The sequence below is a fragment of the Carassius carassius genome, chromosome 31 (genome assembly GCF_963082965.1).
Source record: "Carassius carassius chromosome 31, fCarCar2.1, whole genome shotgun sequence".
Taxonomy (NCBI): Eukaryota; Metazoa; Chordata; class Actinopteri; order Cypriniformes; family Cyprinidae; genus Carassius; species Carassius carassius.
This window is the reverse complement of record NC_081785.1, coordinates 11,024,190-11,048,716: the sequence shown is the minus strand read 5'-3', so window position 1 is coordinate 11,048,716 and position 24,527 is coordinate 11,024,190. Positions and strand designations below refer to the sequence as shown.

The 24,527-nt window shown below is 36.5% G+C and overlaps 1 protein-coding gene across 3 annotated transcripts in view; it reads right to left on the bottom strand.

Moving 5' to 3' along the window:
* Window positions 1–24,527, bottom strand: part of LOC132111537 (disks large-associated protein 2-like) — a 139,975-nt gene that overhangs the window by 15,265 nt on the left and 100,183 nt on the right. For 2 of the 3 annotated variants that reach the window (XM_059518919.1, XM_059518920.1), the window contains 5 exons: window positions 12,372–12,565; window positions 5,997–6,065; window positions 5,386–5,545; window positions 4,382–4,601; window positions 121–2,013 (listed from right to left, as the gene is read on the bottom strand). In XM_059518919.1, the coding sequence (XP_059374902.1) occupies window positions 121–2,013; window positions 4,382–4,601; window positions 5,386–5,545; window positions 5,997–6,065; window positions 12,372–12,565 (2,536 nt within the window). The remainder of the gene's footprint in view (window positions 1–120; window positions 2,014–4,381; window positions 4,602–5,385; window positions 5,546–5,996; window positions 6,066–12,371; window positions 12,566–24,527) is intronic. The other variant, XM_059518918.1, reaches the window with a different exon arrangement.

The following is a 24,527-nucleotide window of genomic DNA, read 5'->3' as shown; positions in this document are numbered from 1 at the left end:
ATATGATTATCTATTGCACATCCCATGTAGCTTCATGCACTTTTCGGAGAGCTCAGAGTGACAGTGACATATAGGACATCTCTGAATTGTTTGAGTATTTCTTGTGGAAAATTTCCATACTGGCACTCCGTGACATCAGCTGCCGTCCACGTGCTTTCCGCTGCCAACGAATCCAAAGGAAATCCCTAGCGGATGGTGAATGAGAAGGGCTGCTTATGGCTGCTGTTCCCTTTGGTGACCCATTATCGCTTGTTTCACTCTTAGATACATCTAAGGCAGACTGGAGCTCTAACAGGGATAAATTGAAGGGGTGCACAGTTGCTGGGTCTATGGTAGCAAGTCCAGGTGGGTTCAGCTCCTGTGACATTGGTCCATCTATGCTAGTAACTTCAGGATCTAAGCTATCTGACTCAACTGAGCACAGAATGGCAGAGAAGAGAGTCTCAGACTCCAGGGGAGCTGAGTCCACAGTGTCTGGCTGGATTGGGAAATTTAAAATGGAGGCAGAAGAATAAAAAATCTGGCCAATATCTTCTTCGAAGTAGGACTCTGGGATGTTCATGGCACCACCTTCTTCTGCACAGCGCATGAATGTTTCCTTTTTTGACCACAAAACAAGAGAATGAGTGTCTAGTTCGTGTGCTGCTGGCTTTTGACAAGTAGGAAAATGAGATTCAAAACTTGCTGGGTTTGATATGTCAGATTCTATTCGGGATTCAGGCTCTGGAGTTGCTGGTTGGAGATAAATGGTGTCCAGTAGTTCTGGAAGGGGTGGTTCTTGTACTGTGGCTTCACAGGAACACTCATAGACAGTTTCTGGTGTCGGAGGGTTTGGCAGGGCTAGATCTATAGGAGAGGGGCTTTGAGAGCCAGAAACATTGAGCTCAAGAGATTCTAAACTTGGCCATTTTAAGTCTTGAAGATTCATAGAATCTGGGGTCACTGGACTCAAGGCAAAGGAGTCCATTTCTAGTGAAGTGAAGTCCATAGGTTCTTCATCTGGATGACTCAGCAAAAACGTCTGCATGGATTCTAGAACCGACTGTTCCTGTGTAGTCATGCTACCATGGTCTGGTGTATTTGTACCAGGTTGTTCTGGAGATTCTTGAGAGGGATGATCAAGAAATTCTTGGGGTAGAGTACCAGTATCATCCGGATCCAGTTTAGGCCAATGCAAACTGGCCAAGTTCACTAGTTCTACATTTGTGAAGTCTAAAACAACTGATTCCACATGCCCAGGAGTGGATGACTTCGTAAAGCAATACGGTTCTACCTCTGGCACTGGTTCTGGGGGATCTGGAGGAGTCATGGAGTCTGAATCTAGATCAGGCCAACAAAGCGACGCCACATCAATAGGATCTGGAGGGGTAAGATTTGCAAAAGTAGGATCATCAATGTCTACAAATTCAGAGTTGGGGTCAGTTTGAAAAAATGTTAAAGAGGTAGAGACTTGCAGGACATTTTTATCTGCATGTTCTGAAGGAGACATGGATAAAACATTGGGATCAACCGGTGAGGGGCAGTTAACCGCTGCGTCTGCTGTGTTCTGTCGCACCAGGGTCTTGCTTCCTGCCTGGGTGCTGACGGACACTTGAGGAGCAGTTGTCTGGGTTTCCCTTACCCATCTCGGTGACCAGGTGCTGTAATGTTGCGTAAAGGTGGAAAAGTTCCTGTTGAAAGCTCTGAGCTCAGTGCACAGATCTTTCCTGAGCTCGGCTAACTCTTTACGCATGGCTGACACATCCTCCCTCCACTGATGGCTGATGACCAGGGCCAGATCCGCTGTCTCCTGGACACTTGACTGAACAGGTCGTGGCCTGATGGGTGCGCTGGTTTTCAGCGGGGGTAATGGGGGAGTCGTCGTAGGTGAGCTATTACCATAAAGGCTGCTGGATTCAACTCCTCTCCCATGGAGCCCCGTATTCCCACGGGCCATGTAGGTAAAGTCTGGCCCCTCGATGGGTAAATTGTCCTCATTAAGAAAACCAATGCCCTCCAGCACATCATTTCCCTCTGTAAGAAAGATATAAAAATGCCAGTGTATATAATGTGCCCAGTGGTGAGGCCAGCTGGGGATTTGTGCTGTTTGCCGGCTTCATTTAGAGTTCAACCAAATATATGTGAGCCAAAATAAGTTTTAGGCCAGATTAGAATTCAATCTTTTTTTGTGTGTGAATGACGTTATCACACAGGTCAGATGAAAATGTTAACAATGCATTGAAGGAATATAGAAAAGAATGTACACAATTTAAATCAAAGGACTTTGTAAAATCGTACAAATTGTTTTGAGTTTTGCTCATTATGCAACAAACGCAATCTTGGCTCCCTGTGCTTTAGGTGATGGGAGCTAGTTATTTTGACTTATTGTGATCATGCTAGCAAACAGATCCCATTTTGACTCACAGCGTTTTTTCTCCGTTATTACTCTGCCTTCTCACTCCACTCCTTTATTTGCAAATATTCATCTCTCAAAGCACAAAACAGAGAACTGAAGCCTGAGGACACCTGCAGGGGATAATAACAACGGAATCCCATAGAGCATCATCAGGTCCCTCTGACAGAGCAGGTCTGTGCTTTGTGCCTTGAAAGGAGGCAACTGCGAGCAAAAGCTTTCAGTCTCTTTTGTGTGTGTGTGTGTGTGTGTGTGTGTGTGTGTGTGTGTCTCAGCAAAGCAGGTATGAACCCTATTGAACATGAGAGGTCCACTTTGACCCATCACTGACCAGGTCTTTACTGGGGGAATCATTGTCTTCAAACCGATACCTTGACACAAAAACAAATAAAAATAAAAAAATAAAAAAAATTAAAAAATAGCTCATTACTTTAGCAATAGTTTAACACATGCAATTTTTATGATCAGTGATTGTATTCTTTGAAATGTTCCTTGCCCAGTCACTGTTGTAAAATATATGGGACTTACTATAATGGATTTAGTCATATTTAGCTCTAAATCAAGTGTTTTTAAAGAGACTCCCTTTGTTAGAAAGCCAATATTGCTCATTATTCTGCAAGCATTTTTCAGTGAGAAGGCAGTGCAAAAAACGCCAGAGTATATTTACTGTTTATCTTTGTCTAACCTTTGATTTTTGGCTTTAATTGACACATTTCCAGGGATTGGACTCTGATACTCTTAATTACATCTATTTAGGTTGCAGTATCAACACTGACCCTTAAACAGTCTGAAAACTCAAACCCTCAAGCACAGCTTCAGTTGGGGACCCTGTGGGAGAGAGAACTCAAAACTGATGCGTTTAAAACCAGCTTCACGCCCCAAAGAGAAAGTGAGAGAGGTAGGGAGAGAGAGACTAGGAGATGTGCGAGAGTGAGAAAAAGAAAGCCCACAGAGTGACAATCATCCAGCTGGGAAACATTTTGGGATCGCAATACACCACCTCATGTCTCCATCACTGCTTTTCACCCCCTCCCTGTCTGTTAGCCATGAGTCAACTGAGGCAGAAAATAGGACAAGGTAGAGATCCAAATTGAAAATCTTGAGAGACAAAACACACAGTGGAAGAATAAAAAGGTAATATTTTAATTTGGACACAATATTTATATATATATATATATATATATATATATATATATATATAAATAATAATAATAAAAAAAAAATCACTTTTCACCATTTTATTGTTTGCCACGAAATTTAGGGATTGAATTCAATAGGGTTCATATTCTTCTGAGGCACACCAGCACTTACCTTATATGCGGTTATAAAGCCGTACACAAATCAGTCACTCGGCTGTAAGCAGTTCACATGCATGCATGCCATGCTACATGTAATATGATGCATTCATTGAAAAATAATCATCTGGATGAACAGCTTTGCCTCTGATCTAAATCTAATTTACAAATCCTTTTCTCTTCAATGGTTTCTGCATGAGTCAGCATTTACACTCTCAACAATTAAGTCAGGCAAATCTTAAATTTGATTTTATTTAAATCGCTCATTCATTGTTTTAAAGTTTACAAAACTGACTCAGGTATGCCCTAAGGCCTCTAAGATCCGAATCAGACTAAGCTCCAAAAGATAGTAAAAACTGACTTTGGCAATAAAATAAAATGCAGTTAATTGCCAGTTGGGTCAAACTGTCAACAAATGTGTGTGATTTTTTTTTTTTTTTTCATTAAAAAAATACTGAAAAAAATACTGTTTCAATGCCAGTAGTAAACATGAATTTACTACATCACTCAGCATTCACAGCTGTGGTTAATTTTGGCTTGAAGGCAAACCTTAAGACAGTTTTAATAAAAACTGTTCATTCATTAATAAGTAAGTTCATTCATTGAAATCTTTCCGCAACTTCTACTTTGAGATAACCACAAGCCGAGACCAGACACAGATGTGCATGGTTATTCACAAGGAAAGCCCACTTACCTGTGGTGGACCTGATGGTGGAGGTGACAGTGGATGATGTCATGGAGGGGACGCAGTCATCGTCCTGTGAGAATCCGGCCTGGATGGCTCGTACGTAACTGTGGCTGCGTGTCCTGAAGCAGCCCGGCAGGTCCAAAGCATCCATGGCCTGAGACTCCACCTCGCTGAAAACAGATTCACACACCGACTCAAACTGCCCATTAACCTCAGTCTCACTCATCTGAAAAAAAAAAGAAAATCCAAGACAATATATAGATGTTTTTTCTAACCATCCTCCCTTTTTTTCCCCTCTGGCTGCTTTCTTCAATTTTCTTGGCTTTATTTGCTGTTTTGCTGGCCTATATTTCTTCCTCAATTCCAGTGTGCAGTCTAATCTTATCTACAAAGACTGTACGCAAGATAAAAATTGCGATATGGTCACGATAAAATCTCTGTGGATAAAACATTAAGTCTTCCAGCAGAAATCTGAGGAAATGAAATGCTTTCGTTGAATCCTTCCCATTCCTGAGCAATACCTTCTTAAATCGGTTTGAAAAATCTGAGATGAGCATCTCTGTTATAAAGCGATATCTGTCTAGTCAAGTTGAACTTGTCTGATAGGATTCTTACTACCCATCAGATTCCAATTTAGCAATCTCTAAAATCCGAGATTGCCATCGCATTCCATTGAAAGGGAATTATCCTCTAATGACCACAGCAAGCCACTGATGACGCTTAGAAAGCGAGAGTGGCTGTGTGCAAAATGAGGGTTCGGAGAAAAAAAAACATGTTGTAAGACCTCAAGCCAAATCAATAAAACCCCTATTACTTTACTTTAAGAGAGAGATTTAGATGTTAGAGGCTGATAAATCTGACAATTTGAAAACAGACAGACACAACAACTACATTGTATATAAATGGCAAAACGGGCGCTAAATCCTCTGTATGTGTTGTGGTTTTTTGCACTGTGATGGGTGTGAAAAAAAAACCTGGATTACCTTGAGCCGGGCACATGTGACTCTCACCTGGCTGACCTGGCTGACGCAGCTGGCCTGACTCAGGGTGCTGACCGCTCTCATGTAGCTCTGGTTCCTGGAGCGGAACTTCGGGGAGCTGTAGTTGGGAGACGGTTCCAGTGTAATGCTGGGATGGATTTCCCTAGAGGTATGAAGATGGTAGCTTTGACTACACAGTGAGACATGCAGTGAAGGCGACAATGAAAGGAGGGAAAGTTAATAAGAAAGTAGAAAGATCTGTCTATAATCAATCTATCTATTTATCTGTTATTAAGGATTATAAGATAAAGGATTGTGTAACATTTTTTTTAAATCATGTATCCATTTCCTTTACAGCCTTCCTCTCTTTCTCTTTCACCAGATTTATCAATGCATGCTAAAAATGGCATTTCGAAGGAAAGAAAGTAACAGAGAAAGAAAAAGAATAATGCTATTTTACAAAAGTCATTCTTCAAAATAACCTTGAAGAGATATTAAAATCTGAAAATTGTTCAAATGGGAGTGACTAAAAGATTCAGAGAAGATTAGAAGATGAATTTTACTTACTACTCGTGCAACAAAGTCTAGATTACCTATAAAAAGTTTCAAGCAGCTATGTGTGTTTGTCTGCTCATGTTCACCTTAAATCTGCAGTGATATTGGTGAGGTATTTGACCACATCTCGGCTTGACTTGTCCAAACGATATGAGCTGTGAACAGAGACGAGATACTTTTTGGGATCAAAAGAAATATTTTACATTTAAATCACATCTGTAATGATGCTTTAAGCCATCTTAACTCCACCATTTTCCTATGGGATGTCATTTGAATTAATGTGCAATGCCTCAAACTTGCAAATGTACATTTTTACAGTTGTTCAAAGACAAAAATGATACAACTTTAATTGTAATATACACACTTATCAAACATCAAATAAAACTAAAAATAAACTATATATATATATATATATATATATATATATATATATATATATATATATATATATATTCTAGATATTCTTATATTAAATAAATTAATAATAAAGTATGCTACATACAGTACAATGTATGCAACTGACTGTTTAAATATGATCCAAAAAGGTGAATAATTCATCACGCACATATGTAATAATATTAATAAAAATAATAATACCTTTGATTAAAATGACTCTTAAACTTTGAAAAATATTTCTCAATATTATTCTACATTTAACAGTGTCTTTTAATACAGGTGCCAGATCTAAGAAAAAACTATGTTGGAAAGAATCTTGGATAAATGGTAAACATCGGGTTTAAAGGTTAGTAAAATAGTTTCAAACTCTGGTCATGTATGTAGGAGTTTGGGATTAGCTGGATACATTTTCCTGGAGTATTAACACTGCATCTAGTCCCCTCCAGGAATATAATCACACTTTCTCCTTCACCAGTCTCCTGAGATCTGCAGAAATGTGCACACAAACACATTCCTGAACGCCTTGTCTAGATCGTGGTGACATTTCTGCTGTGAGATTCTTCTGCGCAAGTAAGAAACAGACCACCCAAGCACAGCTCAAAGATTTAGCATTCAACTATATTTTTTTTATAGTTGCTGGAGAGCCACCAGACAAAACCAAGGCTCATTCTAATCTGAGATCTGAGGAAGAAAGCAGATTGGAGTGTTTGCTGATGAAGTTACAGAGCGTGACAAGACTCTTCAGGATGCAGGGACAGATTTGATGCTGCAGTTGGTGATTCTTGAGCTCTGAGCTCTAAAAAATGTGTCTCCCTCGGTTTGCACGGTGTGCGTCTTTCTCTGCCGCTGCGGGGGGGATTTCTAAGGCTCTGCCTCATGCTGTAACTACAATATATTCTGAACCTCCACAGCTAAACTGCAGAGGGTAGATGTTCAGCATGTGTATGCTCATCGCTGCAGGGAGCTTCATTAGAGCTGTATCATGTATTAAATTATTTTGAATCTTTTCAGAACAGTGAAGGAAAACATGGTGCATTAATCTGCCAACAGACAGAACACAGAGGGCAATTAAATGAACTTTTCTCAATATTCCCAGCAGGTTATTAAAAATGTAAGCACATTACAAATATACTAAGATGATGCAAAGGACTCTAAAGCAATTATGAGTGGGTTGCTCTAATGTCCTGGTGTCATTCACATGTCTGGGTTGTCTAAACCACTGCACTCTAAGGTGGTGTATTGAACTAATGATCTTCAATAACACTGATTGGTGACAAGTCCCTCCAAAGGTCAGTGTTTCTCATCATTCTGTGGAGCTGCTGCTGGATGTGTGGAATCAGCAGCCTCTTGCAGTCTTCCTGCATTCTCTGAGGATTTCCATCAGTGGGCCTGGGCCATGCAGATATGTTTGTTTACAGCGGCAGCCAAGGAAACAATGTTTAATTGCTGTTCAAGCACCACCTGCTGGCAGAGATTGAATCTGCATTCTAATTCAGCATGTCTGGTGTATTGTTTCGTGCAGATGTTATTCGGATGTAGCCTCTTTGTTAGGACTGTGTTGTGTTTAACATGCTTTGGTTGGCTCTAATTTTAAATTGAAAAAAAGCACAGACAAAGCCTTGTTTTTATATGAGATTTATTTAATTTATAGTTATTCATTTGATTGATTAGGGTTTTTTTTTTTTTAATTTTAATTTAGTTTTGTCATTTGACACATTTCAATTTTAAAAAGCAGCATTTTGTCTGACAATTAATAAATGGACACCTGTCCATTTCAAAATTTTCTTACATTTTTTTGGAAAATCATATTGCTGAAAGAATAGTACAAAGACTTGATATGTGACTTGGACTCCACTTTAAAGACTTGAGACTTGACTTGGACCTCAGAGACTTGTGAACATGTCTGGTCTTGATTGATCAGCTTGCATGCTTACCGTGCTTTGATATTTTGTCACTGAATCATGATCCGCACAAATCCGCACTGTTCCATCAGAATGTACTGCTGTTCTTTCCTTAGTGGAAAATGTAACATCACTCTGTTCCAAAAGTGAGCCTATATTTTTAAGAATGCATAAGGCAAACTTTTAAGCCTGCAAAGGTTTTTTCAAAAGGCAAAGATATTGCTAAATTTTACAATTATTAAAATAGAATAAAAACAAATTAAAAACTAATTAATTTATAATTATATAAATAAGCTAAATTCTTTTGTATTTGTAAACTAATTATTTTGTATTTTTATATATTTACCTAATATTATTACAATATTGTTTGTGTGTTAGGAGTCTGTAACTTTATTGTTGCTTTTGAAAGAATTCTCATTGTCACCAAGACTGCTTTTATTGAAAAAAAAAAAAGTAAAATTATAGTATGAAAAAATATTATTACTGAAAATATATTATTAGTATTTTAAAATATCTTAAAATGTAATTTGTTCCTGCGATGGCGAAATTATTTTAGAAGCCATTACTCAGATTTCAGTGTCACATGATCCTTCAGAAATCAACCTAATATGCTAATTTGGGGGCTCATTAAACATTTGTTTATTGAAACGTGTAGAAAATGGTTGTGATACTTAATATTTTTGTGGAAACTGTGATACATTTACTTGCCTTTGGTTTTTTTTTTTTTTTTGTAAGAATCATTGTAAGAATCAAGAATCAAGAGCCATTGTGTTTTCAGCATGTGAGTAATGTTCAATCGGTAAGGGCAATCATAAATGTTTAAGCATTCATAACACAAGATGGAATAGCCACAAGAGCATATTTAGGCAGATTACTGATCAGATGGCCTGTTTGAATCTTAAGCCTGTGTTCTCAAGAGTGATTTTCATAACAGAAGGCAACAGTGGGTGACCCATTTCCTCTAGATTCAATAGCTTGAACGGGATCAACAAAAAGTGTCAGAACATGGTCCAATATTTGGTTTGAATTGTGTGCAGAACCATCTCTAGAGTCACTGCTGGGATGAGGACCACATTGAATCTCCAAAAGAAGAGTGAGGATGAATATTTTATTTATACGTGCCAAAGTTCCTGCTGCTATTTGGTGGTGCAGGCCATGACCCTTACCTAACAAAACATTTGGGGCAGACTGGACATTACATATTTTGGCTACATTGTAGTGTAAAATATGATATTTTCTGTTGCCAACAGGTGGCACTATAATCAATATTGAATATTGGTGTGTAAATGTTTTCAGGCCAGGACTCTTACCAAACATGTGTAGTTTGGGGCAGTTCAGACATTGCATGTTTAAGTTAAGCTGATGATACATGGGGCAATTTTTTTTAGCAATGTTGCTGGGCATCTTTGGCTAATGTTGTTGTCAATGGGCAACCAGGTGAGACACCTGGTTATTTGCTACCATTCTCAATGGAAAAGTGCCCAAGCAACATTGCTCAAAAAAAGTTGCCCAGCAAAATTGCTCAAATATTTGCCCCATGTATCATCAATCTTAGTGTAAAACAATTAATTTTCTGTTGCCAGCAGGTGGTGGTATGATTATAATTGAATACTGGCCTTAAAGGAAAACACTGCCGTTTTTCCATATTACACTATGTTCTTCCCTCAACTTAGATGAGTTGATATGTACAGTACCTCTCCCGTCTTAGTGCATGCATTCAATCAATGTAGCGCGCTGTGCCACAATGCTAGCGTTTAGCTTAGCACCATTAATTCCATAGGATCCAAACAGGGAGGAATTTAGAAGCTACCAAACACCCCCATGTTTTCCCTATTTAAAGAAGGTTACATGAGTAGTTACATGAGTAAGTATGGTGACACAAAATAAACAGTGGCGATTTCCTAAGCTGATAAAAATGATAACTATAACGTATGGCGGAAGAGCACTTCACTGCACTTTGACCTCGGCGCAGTAATATCATCACTCCTGAAACCTCCCCCTCTCCCTCTAACTTCTAACTTCCGCCAATACAACCAACGTGAGGGGTTTTCAGGAGTTATGAGCGCTACAGCGATTGCAATTGACTTTGGCGAAGAAGAATAATAAACAGATCAATGCTGTTTATATATCTATTGTTTCATTTAATGTCACTTAATTTAATTCATTTACTGTCTTCTAATCAAAATGCAGACTGCATGGTGCAGGATACTGAAACAAGGGTTGTGTGACAGGCAGCCGAGCCAATTTATTTTGTCTTTCAAAAGTAGTTCCTGCTTCTCTTAAAGGTCATTGCCTTTTGTTTATGCATGACAAAGCTGTAGAGTTAAACATTTATTCTCCTTGGTATAGATTACATTTCAACATGTTTTAACATACAGTAAATCACAGTCATGTACTCAAGACAGATTTTATTAACACTTTTTGTGTTAGACATTGACTGATGTGTTTCCCCTTTTCTTAAAGTAACAGCAAAAAAAAAGAGAAGCTATTTGGAGAATGCATGTGATCTACTTTACTTAAAGGAATAGTTCATTTAAAAATTTAAATTTTTAAGTGAATTTCACCCTCAGGCCGTAATAATGCTGCTTCCAGAGAGAAAAAAAGTCTCCTGTTGTCCTTTCACATCAAAATCCACTGACATATTAGTATAGAACTGTTTTCACTCGTACAGTAAATGGTGCTTGATCAGTCTCTTCTGATTCAGATGAAACAACTTTTTCTTTGGAAATAGGCTATATTATAGATTGAGGAGGGTATTTTGGCCGGGAACAATGATTTGATGTTTGTCTTGATTGATATGTTTATTAAAAAACAAAGCTTTTTGCTTCACAGTATATTAAATGATGATTTACTTGTAGATTATTTAGATGTTTTTTATGAGCTCTTTTGGACTCTCATTCTAACGGCACACATCAGAGAATCGAGTTGTGAGCAAATTATGTCATTCTAAATGTCTCTAAATATATTCAAATGAAGAAACAAACTTTTCTACATCTTGGATGGCCTGAAGGTTAGTACATTTTGGGCACATTTTCATTTTTGGGAAAATTATTCCTTTAAAGGGCCTATGGACTTCTCAAAAGCAGCCAGTGCAAACTGTTACCTGAATGAGATGCTAACTTAAACTGTAGCTAGACACAGCTTCTTGTGGAATCCCTGCCACCATACAATCATACTACTGTATAAATATACCTTTTCATAATAAGCAGTGAATGTACTGTTCCATGCACCTACTCAGGGGAAGAGCTCATTTGATGTGCAACAATCATTAGATGTACTTTGAGAGAGGCAGTCTTGTCAAATTTATAACATTATGTTTCAGAGCTTTGCATAATGGTGTACAGCCCCTGTAATACGGAGCAGAAAATAATCCTCACGTCTGGGAGAGAACAAATGCACCAGGTGGTATTGTGTGAGAAAATGGGTGCAGTGTAACAGGAATATCCCAAAATACAATGCTGGCTGAATATGGAAAAATATCTGTAATGTTTACAAAGACTGGGAGAAAATATATAAAAGTTTCACATCTTAGTAGGCTTGAAATCTCTAAACGTGAAACAAAACTTCTTTGTTGCAGATATTACTGAAGGTTTAGCCATTTTATGCGACATATTTAGTATTCAGCATTCAATATTCAGTGCATGACATGATCAGCAGACTGTAGAAGGCTCTTGCCTTAGTCATAGATGCCTGACTCACTGGCACTTTCTATAACAGACAGCATTGTTTTTTGATAAACAAATGCAGTAAGTTCAGTTGCAGCAGGTGTCAGTGTGTATTGAATCATTTTCAGTAGCTTGTCTCTAAGATTATGTGTTTGTCATCTTAATTGCTAAAATTTTTCACTCAAATTTACTGGTACAATTAAACACCGGTTTCAAATGTTAAACCAGGGTTTCCCACTTTCAACCAGAGAGTCTTTAATGTACAATCTGTGATGTGACTGCAGATGTTTCATGATGGCTCATAATGAGATCAAAAATGCATTTGCATATTCAACAAAAAGGATCCCACGTGTCACCGAATGTGGGCCTCTGTGATTATGGATAAATGATTGCATGCCTGTTTTTTTTACTTTATGGCTTTGTGCATTAATCACTCTAACCTCTGATTAGATTGGGCTTCGAATGAAATGATCAACCACTGGCTGATCAAAAATCCTACCTCTGATCTGAAAGTTGTCTCTGCAGCACGGCTCTGACAAGAGCATTGGGTCGCACACTTTTCTGTGGGGAGTTTTTAGGACTGCCATCGGAGTCTCCGCTGTCCTGATCACCCATGGCTTTAACATAACTGCTGCTCCGCATCCTTCTGCATGGGATCTCCTCATCTCTCCCTCCCCATTCATCTTGAGGGACCTGCATATAGATATCAAAGATACAATTGTTAGCAAAGCTAATGTCTCCACCATCCTGAATATATGACAGCTTTTCTTGCTTGCAAACCAAAAGAATCGATTTGATTTCCATGACATTTGTTTGTTACCTTTTTAAGGCATGAAAGCAGTGTTAATTTTGACAGGCATTTTTGATTTAGTCTTGGTCTTTATCTTGAGATGAAAATGCTTAATAGTCTTAGTCACAATTTAGTCATTTGAGTCTTCATAGTTTTAGTCTAGTTTTAGTTGAAGAAAAGTCATGCATTTTGTCAACTTTTAGTCATTACTTTTAGTTATTGTTTTAGTCAAACTGTAGTTACCAACATTTATTTGGTAGCCATTTTATTTGTAGTTTTCAAACAAAAATAGTAATTAATTCTTCTATTTTTACACCAAATCAAATAAGCTTATCTCTTTAACAGTAGTGAAAAGGGAGCAACTTATAAAAAATTATAGTTATTTATTTATAATATAGATTATAAAAAATTTGGACTGGGCCAGTTAACGCGTTATTATCGCGTCAATTCATTAATTGATTAACGCCGATAATTATTTTATCCCTTGTTAAAGCAGTTTTTGTATTATTATGAAAGTCTGTTGAAAAAAATTACCAGAACAGTATGTGTGTAAAGGCAGGTGTGTTTGATTAGTGTTGGAGCTAAACTTTGCAGGACAGTCGATCGCCAGGAGCAGGGTTGGGCACCCCTGCTCTACACGATAGACATTTGGACTGCCATGTGTGTATTTGAGCCCTGAGAACTGATCACGTTCTGTACATGAGAACTGAGTTAGTGGAGCGTGTGTGAGAGAGAGCACTTCTGTCAACACGATTCCGTCACCCTTTAAGTTAATTGACAAACTGTGACTCTCTGGAAAAACGGGACGTCTGGTCACCTTATCCCTACCCCTTTGTGTGCTGAGGCCATTGTTTCAGATTGCTAGTTCGTGTTTTGGTAGTCTATCCATCCACTGCGGCTGCCATACTGAGACTAGATATGTAAACGATATGCAATGACAGGGACCCACATTTTTTAGGACAAGACAGTAGCCTATAGGATGTATTATTAGTCCTCAAATAACATTATAGTACTCCCGTCTCGTCTTATTAACGAAGATGTGGCATAAATTTCGTCATAGTTTTATCATCATATATTACTTTTAGCTTGTCAACGTCAACGGTTTTTAAGAAAAAATTTTGTTAATGAATATTTTTCGCCCTCGTCTTCATTGACGAAATTAACAATGCATGAAAGCACACAAATCTCTCTCTCTTTTTTTTTCTGCCGTGATAACATTTTGATTGTGGTATCCCAAACATTGTTTTCATAATGCAAGGCACAACGTGATGTAAACAAACGATGCTTTTCGCAATTTCGCATCTTCTTGTTATGTCAGACCTTTCAGACATATTTGCATTACATTGACTCGCTCACCAGTGGTGTTATGTAAGATAATTTATGTTCACCTGCGAATGAAATATGCTTACCTGCTTTTAACAGGACGCTAAATCTAATCACCAATCTGAACGATCGGGCTAGTGCTGCTTCCAAAAGAAAGTTTATCATTCATTAAAGTGTTTTAAGCCATTCAAGCAAGAGACACTGGGGTATATCATAGTTAATTATAAAACAATTAATTATAACAACTTAGGGAGAGACTGTTTATGATTTATTGGGATTATAAAATAGTAGTGGGTGGATTTTTTTACCATTACAGTGTAGTTGTTTACACACACTGTGGATACACATCTGTGTTCAAAAACATTATAACAGTGAATTTTTTGTCAAACATACATATATTTCTAAAATAAAGAGTATGAGGTTTTATTATCAGCATCTGAATGTCAAGTAAAAACAATTAAAATTCATTAAAATAAAATGTAAAAAAAATTCAGAATTCCAATTAGATTTTATGTAAATTGCTAGAAGAGTGACTGAGTGAAAAATAAAGCTTTTCTTTAAGAAGTTGAAAAAAATCACACTTCCTTAGTAGATATGCCTGTTTACTAAGCAGTCAGCAAGACCAAGAAAATAAGAACAGCGTATGCAGGTAAACAGCCGGATGCTCATTAAAACAGACTCCTCAACACAATTTATTGCCAACACCGCCGACACAGTGACATTATCACGACTGTTATCCATCACCTATACCAGCTGACATTTACTTCTTGCCAATTCTCCAAAAACATCTTCACAGAAATCACTTATTACAGACTATGTTTATTTGTGGACAGTGACTGAGTAATATTACCGTTGTTGTCATGATCTTGAACGCTTAATGAATTCTCTTTTTGTGAATGAACAATGTTTCACTCAGATCTGATACCTGACTGAGGGATCACATGACAGGAACAAGGCTGACATATTTATGACGTGTTCTCCTTTCACACTCGCGGAGACCAATTTTGTCACCTAGCAACTGTACGTCCTCATCCTCATAACCTTCAGAACACTACTTTACATCAGTACTCCGAAAAAACATCCTCTCACAGCAACACTACAGTTCTATAGGCCAAAAGATGTATTCATTATAACATAGTGACAAAAAGAACTGAACTATACTTTCTTTCTTCTGTGGAACATAAAAGGGTTTAACAGAACCTGGCTGGTTGCTCTTTTCCAAAATGAACCCAAAATCATCTTAAATTGATCTATTTGAGATTCCATGATACATAAAATCATATGATAGCTTTGCGTGAAAAGCAACATTAAATTTAAGTCATTATTCACTGAAGATCTTCTTGGAACATTCATGATATTTCAACTTCAAACAACTTATTATTTTTAATAAGCTGGTTTATATACACTACCATTCAAAAGTGTGGAGTCAATAAATATTAAACTGATCAAGCATGAGAGTAAAGACATTTATTAATATCTATAAACACTTTGCCTCCACAGAAATAAATTATATTTATTATTTTATTATATAAAATTTGTATGAAAACAATATTTCAAAATATGATCAAATAAACTGAGACTTTGTAAGCATAAGAGGCTTTTTTTTTCCTTTTTTAAAAAACAAAAACAGACTTAAACTAAACTTCTTAACTCTGATTCTTTGGTTTTCAGCTTACTGAAATATGATCTGCTGGAGTTGAAGATTATTGCTTAATAGTGACTTAAATTTTGGTTGACCAACAAAATTCTTTACAATTTTTCCATTTCTGTACTACTAAAGAAAGAATGTGAAATTTGGAATGACATCCAGATGAGTAACAAATGACATATTTAAATATAATTTCTTTTTTTTTGATAAATTATTTTAATATTTAAAAGACATTTCAGTGTTCCAAAGTACACAAGTGTTAGGCTTTGCAACATAATTCATTAAGGATTTGAATCAACTGAACCACAGTAGATGACATTTAATATCAAACAGCTTGATTAACTCTGTGTCCTTTTACCAAAGCCTTTTGTTTATCAGATAGCCTCTCGTCCAGGTGACAAGGGGCACATTTCGGCAGCCTCGTGGGTCTTCAGCATTCTACACGAAGAACGATTCTGATCCAGGAGTCCCAGGAGTCAACGAAAATGAGTAAATGTCATGGACACCTTTGTACAAACATGCACATTCACACATAATCCATAGAAGTCTTTAGGTTAATTAAGTCTTGAAGGAGTTTGATATTTTTAGACATTTAATTAACCAAAAAAACGCCAGAGGAAACACAAAATCTGTGGTATAAAACTCTTGATAAATCACTGAGATCCGAGTCCCCTCCCCAGTATGACTGTATAATACTGTGTGATAGTGTATCAACTGGTGAAGATTTTGCTATTCAGTTTATACATAGTCTAGATATGTTTTACAAAGAAACATGGATTAATGCAAAAATACAAAGCAGGCTGTGTTCTGCTTGCATGATGCATGGGCATAGGTTTATGTATATCATGTATTTTATGACAACTACTGTAGCTCATTTAATCAGAATTTATTGTTCTAGCTTTCCATATTATAATGCTATTTTTAATTTTTTATTAACTGTAGACTACAGAATGTTAAGCTAATGATGCACTGATGACAGTTAACTTCATTTTTAAAGTATTTCATTCACTGGATTTAAATAATAATAGTTAATAATCGTAATACTTTTATTACTTTTTTTGTGACTTTCTCCTAGGGAAAAATGTATCACAGTTTCCACAAAAATATTAAGCAGTACAAATCTAAACAGAAAGAAGAAAGCAATAAGAAGTGTTTATTGAGCGCCAAATTAGAAGCATATTAGAAAGATTTCTGAAGGACCATATGAGACTGAAGACTGGATTAATGGCATCTAAAAAAAATCAGCTTTGCCATCACAGAGATAAATTGCATTTTCAAATACTGTTTGAACAGAAAAACATAATTTCTATTACACTATTATTTCTCTACACTATTACTGTTTTTATGCATTTTTGATCAAATAAATGCAGCCTTAGTGAGCATAAGAAACTTTAAAAAATATTAAAATCTTACTGACACTAAACTTATTCTCAAAGCATATATAATGTAATGTTGTGTAATATCACGAATATATATATATATATATATATATATATATATATATATATAATTAAATTCAGAGAAGGACTGAATGTTAATGATCCGTGGCATTTATTTATTCATTTATTTTACTAATTTAACCAATTTGAGTAAGTTTAAGCTATTTAGACAAATTCAATATTAAAGCTAATTTACATGTTTGTTTTTGAACAAGTGTCTGTGATAATCTCCTCTGAAAGACCAAACATGTTCAAACTCATTTAGGAAACAAACAGTGACAGAAATAACATCTGCTGTCACCAACAGTCCCTTACCATCTTCACACACTCACACACCCAGCTGTGTCTGACCTCTTTAGTTGTCTGACTCTCACAGTTTATTGAGTTGTTGTCAAGACAGAGTCTCTTTGTGTCCGTATGTCCTGCTGGCTTGTAAACAGTCTTATTAATTGGTTATTAGATTCACCTTCACTGACCTATCAGAAAATCTATTAAAATGCAATCCTCTCTTCTTGTAGCCTTTAGATTAAAGTGAAGAATACAGAGAGAAAGAGCAAGGTAGAATCATAAAGAGAATGGTAAACTCTTGTGTAAGAATGTGAAAGAGTTTGCGGTTAGACACTGCAAGGCCCAGCAAGAGAGGTCTGTACCTTTAAAACTCTTCCCATGATCCTTTATCATTCAGGGAGTGAATCTTTCTGATGTTCTAAGTGCAGTGGACTAAACCCAGCGATGTTTGCCAACATCTACTCAAAGTCATAATGTTTGAATAATTCATTTCTGACTTTCAGTGCTACTCTTAAGGACATTCACACTGTTGAGAAAAGTTGAAGTTTATATAGGGTGTGATGCGGTGTCAACCAAAGTGACTGAAAACAGAAGTCATTTGTCTCCTCCTGTAGCTGAGTTAAGGAAATACAGAGGAGACGTTATGTCATGAGCAGTTTAACTGCTTTACGTGATTATGTGTGCAGGATTATCATCAAAAATTAGGCATGGAAAAAACATATTCAGGTGTGTATGTGCTTCATTAAATATGAAGCTGTCAAAAGACCTTCAAAGGAGCTACCAAAGACGAGCATGACCGATGTCCAGTGTAGAAGCAGACTGATATCTAAAAGTTTTATTCTTCTCGCCAACATTCAGATAATAAGTCGAATAAAATCTCAACAGTTAAATAACTAGATAGGTTAGCTGGTTCTGCTGTTAACACTTTTTTTCTGACAAGCGACTGCATTGAGATATATGTTTTCCTGTTTGTTTATGCAATGTTCAGCATAAAGCCTTTTATCATCATCCAAAGTGAGTTAATACTTAGGATCGTTCATCTTCATGATATGATGTACTGTTCACTGCTGCAATTTATATACTAACACATTCTCAATCAGAATGATAATTTTTATGTAGAAATGACATCTTATTTTTAGAAGAACATCTAATCTACTGTATGAGCAGATTTTCAAAAGAGATTGGCAGTTAAAGAGCCCAACAGCAATATTAAGGAATTCAGCAGCGGAAACACTTAGTAGCTGACCAACATTACATCAACAGGTGGACCTTCACACTGCAAAATCTTTTCTGTTTTCTTTTTATTTCTCTCTTGAAGAAAAAGAGGAAAGAAGAAAAATCTTACTAACCTCAAAACTTTATGTATCTTGAAATACCCATATTTTACTAAACCCACTGGTTTTCCCTTTGTGTATTTTGAAATACCTGTATTTTACTAGACCCACTCCTCAACTTTTTAAGCATTCATCCAACTAAATACAGACATTGTAAACAAGAAAAGTTTAAAACAAGAAAAATACAAGAAAATAATTTTTTTCTTGCTTAAAACAAGAAAAGACAATTTGCCATTTGGGTTTTAAGGATATTTAAGGATACTGATAAAGAAATACTTATGAAGAAAATGACTTTCTTTTTTGCATTATGTGTGAATGGGCCATTACACTTTAATCAGGACAGCCCTTCACCCTGAGCTGTGCGACATCCACCTGGTGACTGCTATCACCATAAAAGTCATGTTGAAATATTTAAATGGTTACATCAGACAGTTAAATCAGTTTCTATGCATTTTAATAATGCATCCATAGTTTATAGGCAACATAAAAAGCTTTTATGTAAACACCTCAATGGGAAGAAATAATCAAATCTTGAAAGAGAGATCTCCCAATTTAGAGTAAGTGATATGCAGAAAAACTTTTTTTTCAACCTAAAATTATCAAGCAACTTAATTTTCAACGATATTTTATGTAAATGAAAATAGGAGGATATTAGGAAGCAGCATTCAAAATCCACTTGAATCAACTTAAAAATTATGAAGGGCCAGTTTGAACTCTTCTGCTATACATCACAGCACTGACACTTCTGCCCGCAATGAAGTGAACTGCTGTCCTCCTCATAACATGATCAATGATTATGTAAGAAGTATTGAAATGTAGAGAAAAAACCCTTGCCAATAGTTATCTCATAAACCATTAAGCATTGATTTTGATCCAAATCCCAATCTCAACTAATGATTCAATCTACTCACGATGGTGACCGTCTTGATAAACACTGACTAAAAATAGCTGCTTTATTGCTACTGCTCAGAATGCAGTGCTCAGGACACCCGACCATCAGAATGAAGGGACACACGTCCCTCCCGGAGAGTTTGTGTCACAGCAGGCTGCATCGATAACAGAAGCCAAAAATAGCACTGGCGTGATAGACAGCACAGACTATTTTTGTTGGGGTTGAGAGGAACTATTAAATGCCTGACCCTGAGATGCATCACATTCATTGACTGCTGGACGGTTTCTGTTCTTTTTCTGCAGGCTGATGTTTAATCCATTTGGACATATTTGAAATACAAGCACACTTAAGATAATTGCTTTGCTCAGAAAGACAGATGGGAAGAGGTTGTTTTCATCCCTCAGTGAAAGTCTACATTTACATGTTTGAGCTGAAATTAGAATTAGGATTGATTACAGACAAAAATCCACTGGCCTTTTTAAAAAGAAAAATATGCTGAAAGTGGTTTTGCACTTTTGCTGAAAGAAAAAATGTGTTTGTTTTATAAGTTGAAACAATCTTGTATGACCTGTAAAGGTAAAATTTTGTCTTCATTTGAAGCTTGCCATGAATCATTAGTGGGCAAAGACACAATCCTGTCCATAACAAGCTTTACCACAATGTTGTTATGAAGACAAATTGATTCTAGAAGAGACATATGGACTTTAGGACGTCCAGATGAAGCTTGGCACAATTTTTGAGCATTGACCAACAGACTTTCTGGTTTTTACCATCACAACCTACACTCTGAGAAAAAAGGTACAAAAGTTGCCACTGGTTGCCTGTAGGGAAGCCTCGATATGTCTTTTCCCCCTCGGAAATCTAGGGTTTGGTATTGGCCAATACAGATAACGATCCGATACCGGTGAAGTTATTTTTCCCCCATTTAAATAAATGTAGAATTTATATACAGGTCCTTCTCAAACAATTAACATATTGTGATAAAGTTCATTATTTTCCATAATGTAATGATAAAAATTAAACTTTCATATATTTTAGATTCATTGCACACCAACTGAAATATTTCAGGTCTTTTATTGTTTTAATACTGATGATTTTGGCATACAGCTCATGAAAACCCAAAATGCCTGTCTCAAACAATTAGCATATTTCATCTGACCAATAAAAGAAAAGTGTTTTTAATACAAAGAAAGTCAACCTTCAAATAATTATGTTCAGTTATGCACTCAATATTTGGTCGGGAATCCTTTTGCAGAAATGACTTCTTCAATGCGGCGTGGCATGGAGGCAATCAGCCTGTGGCACTGCTGAGGTGTTATGGAGGCCCAGGATGCTTCGATAGCGGCCTTAAGCTCATCCAGAGTGTTGGGTCTTGCGTCTCTCAACTTTCTCTTCACAATATCCCACAGATTCTCTATGGGGTTCAGGTCAGGAGAGTTGGCAGGCCAATTGAGCACAGTAATACCATGGTCAGTAAACCATTTACCAGTGGTTTTGGCACTGTGAGCAGGTGCCAGGTCGTGCTGCAAAATGAAATCTTCATCTCCATAAAGCTTTTCAGCAGATGGAAGCATGAAGTGCTCCAAAATCTCCTGATAGCTAGCTGCATTGACCCTGCCCTTGATAAAACACAGTGGACCAACACCAGCAGCTGACATGGCACCCCAGACCATCACTGACTGTGGGTACTTGACACTGGACTTCAGGTATTTTGGCATTTCCTTCTCCCCAGTCTTCCTCCAGACTCTGGCACCTTGATTTCCGAATGACATGCAAAATTTGCTTTCATCCGAAAAAAGTACTTTGGACCACTGAGCAACAGTCCAGTGCTGCTTCTCTGTAGCCCATTTCCTGCACACTCATGTGCACGGTGGCTCTGGATGTTTCTACTCCAGACTCAGTCCACTGCTTCCGCAGGTCCCCCAAGGTCTGGAATCGGCCCTTCTCCACAATCTTCCTCAGGGTCCGGTCACCTCTTCTCGTTGTGCAGCGTTTTTTGGCACACTTTTTCCTTCCCACAGACTTCCCACTGAGGTGCCTTGATACAGCACTCTGGGAACAGCCTGTTCATTCAGAAATTTCTTTCTGTGTCTTACCCTCTTGCTTGAGGGTGTCAATGATGGCCTTCTGGTCAGCAGTCTTACCCATGATTGCGGTTTTGAGTAATGAACCAGGCTGGTTGTTTTTAAAAGCCTCAGGAATCTTTTGAAGGTGTTTAGAGTTAATTAGTTGATTCAGATGATTAGGTTAATAGCTTGTTTAGAGAACCTTTTCATGATATGCTAATTTTTTTAGATAGGAATTTTGGGTTTTCATGAGCTGTATGCCAAAATCATCAGTATTAAAACAATAAAAGACCTGAAATATTTCAGTTGGTGTGCAATGAATCTAAAATATATGAAAGTTTAATTTTTATCATTACATTACGGAAAATAATGAACTTTATCACAATATGCAAATTTTTTGAGAAGGACCTGTATATCTGTGTGTGGAACTGATAACAATTCTTTCACAATCTACTAGATACAGACTACTTCATTATAAAGATAAATAAAATAAACAATAGATATTAAAAATATATAGGCCTATGTATATTCATAATTTATGACAAAAATTGATCATAAATTAGGTTAGTGGATAATTCTGCAGTAAAAGTTATACTAGAAAAATCAGTGCAATAATTTTATAAATCCAAATATAAATCCAAATATTTAGTGGAAAAACTATATTTTGTAGGGAACAAAAAAAAAAGTATTGCACTCAATATGGTAACATTTTATAGTATTATTATAAAATCAATTAATTAAAAACATTTAGGAATGTTTGTATATATAAATAGTATAAAATTAAAAAATGTTTCTTTTAAATGTATAGCATGTATAGCAGTTTTATGTCCGTGTGTTGAGACGACCCCAATAACGTGATATTTAGCCCCTGGAATGTTAATTTTACTGGAGGATCCCCAGTGAAAAATGTGTATTTTACCTCACTGCATTGTGTTTTTTTACCGGGGGACCCCCTCAAAACGTGATTGGGCTCGTTTTGGGCTAGTTTTGAGTAGCAATTGGATAGGTTTTGTTGTGAAAACCTGGCAACCCTGGTGCAAGGCACAAAGGGAAGAAAAATGGATGCCTAGTGTATTAAACCTGTACAACAGTTATTGAGCCTTTCTTTTAAAAGTTTTAAATTTCAGTTACTGTGCACGTTAAAAACAATTTATAGTTTTTACTATGACCCGTGTTTTGTTCTCACAGACACCAGGTAGCAATTAACAAAACAACATTAAACTCCAGCAAGAAGATAAAGTCCTGTTTGCAAAATCATAGATATTTATTTACAAATTAAGTATAATAATGGGAACATCTGATGACCTTGGAGAGAGCTTTACCGAACACGACCAAGGTTTAAAGGCTGAATGAATGACTGACAGCCACAGTGGAGAAAAGAGTTTTATGTGAACTTTAATGTAAAAACTTAAACATTCATATGTAGCTCAAATTAAGCTGTCATATGGCTTCAGAAGTAACACAGAATAATATGCACAATTTCGGATTTGGATCGGCCCTCTTTGACTGATTCCCGATCTGACAAAAAATGGCAGTATCAGAGCTGATACCCGATATGAATATCGGACCAGCACATCCCTAGTTGCCAGCTGTCTAAGTTCACTCAGTGGGACCTGAAGGAGGTATTCACAAGCCTCTAAAATGTAAAACTTAATTTTGATTTAGGTTCTCTTTCTCTGTGGATTCTTTCTTTCCCTGAGGAAACACTCAGATCCATCCATTCATTAATTATCTCAATGGGGCGATCAGCCTCACTGCTTCTGCTGTGCTATTGCATAAGTCCAGGACTAGTGGAGGCTGCTATGTCAGCAGATGTTTACTGAGAATGTTTTTTCATTGTACCTGCTGATCTAAATGCTCAAGTCAGACATCTGCAATACTAACTAGTTCTGACAGAACAGCATATGTTGTGTTTTGGATGCTTGCCTATTTTGAGATGTTGGTCTCTACACCTGGCTCCTTAACTAGCAAGTAAGGAAACAGTACAGGTCAATCAGATTCACCAGCTTGCTGGTGCACCACAGACTAACTGGACCAGAATTAAAATAATTTTTGTATTTTTAAAGAAAAAAATATTTGTGAAAAAGTATAACTCCATTGTAAAATTAACAAATAATTAAAATAATAAATACACACATAAATCATTTTTTACAGTATTTTGAAATGTTTCATAAATGCAATCCAATAATTAACTTTAACAATATATTAAAGAACAGTACTAAATCCTATATACAGATGCTATATACTAACATACTGTTATTAATTCATTAATATTTAATTACTGAATTACAGATTTAAAAAGTGCATAATGTGTATATGAACAATGCACAGAATTTTATAGAAACAAGTAGCGTCACTGATTTTTAATTGTATGCTGTGTTTGATTAATTAAAAAGAACTGACACTGACTATAATGTTTTTTCACTTGCTCATTAGATTCATTAGTTTTGAGAATCAGACTAGGGCTGTAACCACCACAGTCCCCCTAAATAATTAGAAATGGTCTAATTGTATCCCCAAGATGGCCAATCAAATCAAACTAAGCGTTTACTGTTAACTGTTCACAGAAGCAGAGTGTGAATTCCAGCATGAAGCGGCAGTTTTGAGATAAGACGAATATAACAAAACATTATTTCACAACTGATAGAAATGTTAAATGACCAACTATAATACAAATAAAAAAATAATGTGTGCATATTTTAAAATATTATTTGCAAATGGTTTAAAATGATTACTTTCCCAGCATTTCCTTCACCTTTCTATTCCTTTATACTTTATAAAACATTAAAAAAAATCGGTCCCCCCCAAAATTCAAGACATGGTTATGGTCTTTAATCAGACTACACTCATCATGCTGTATGTTTCTGATTCACGT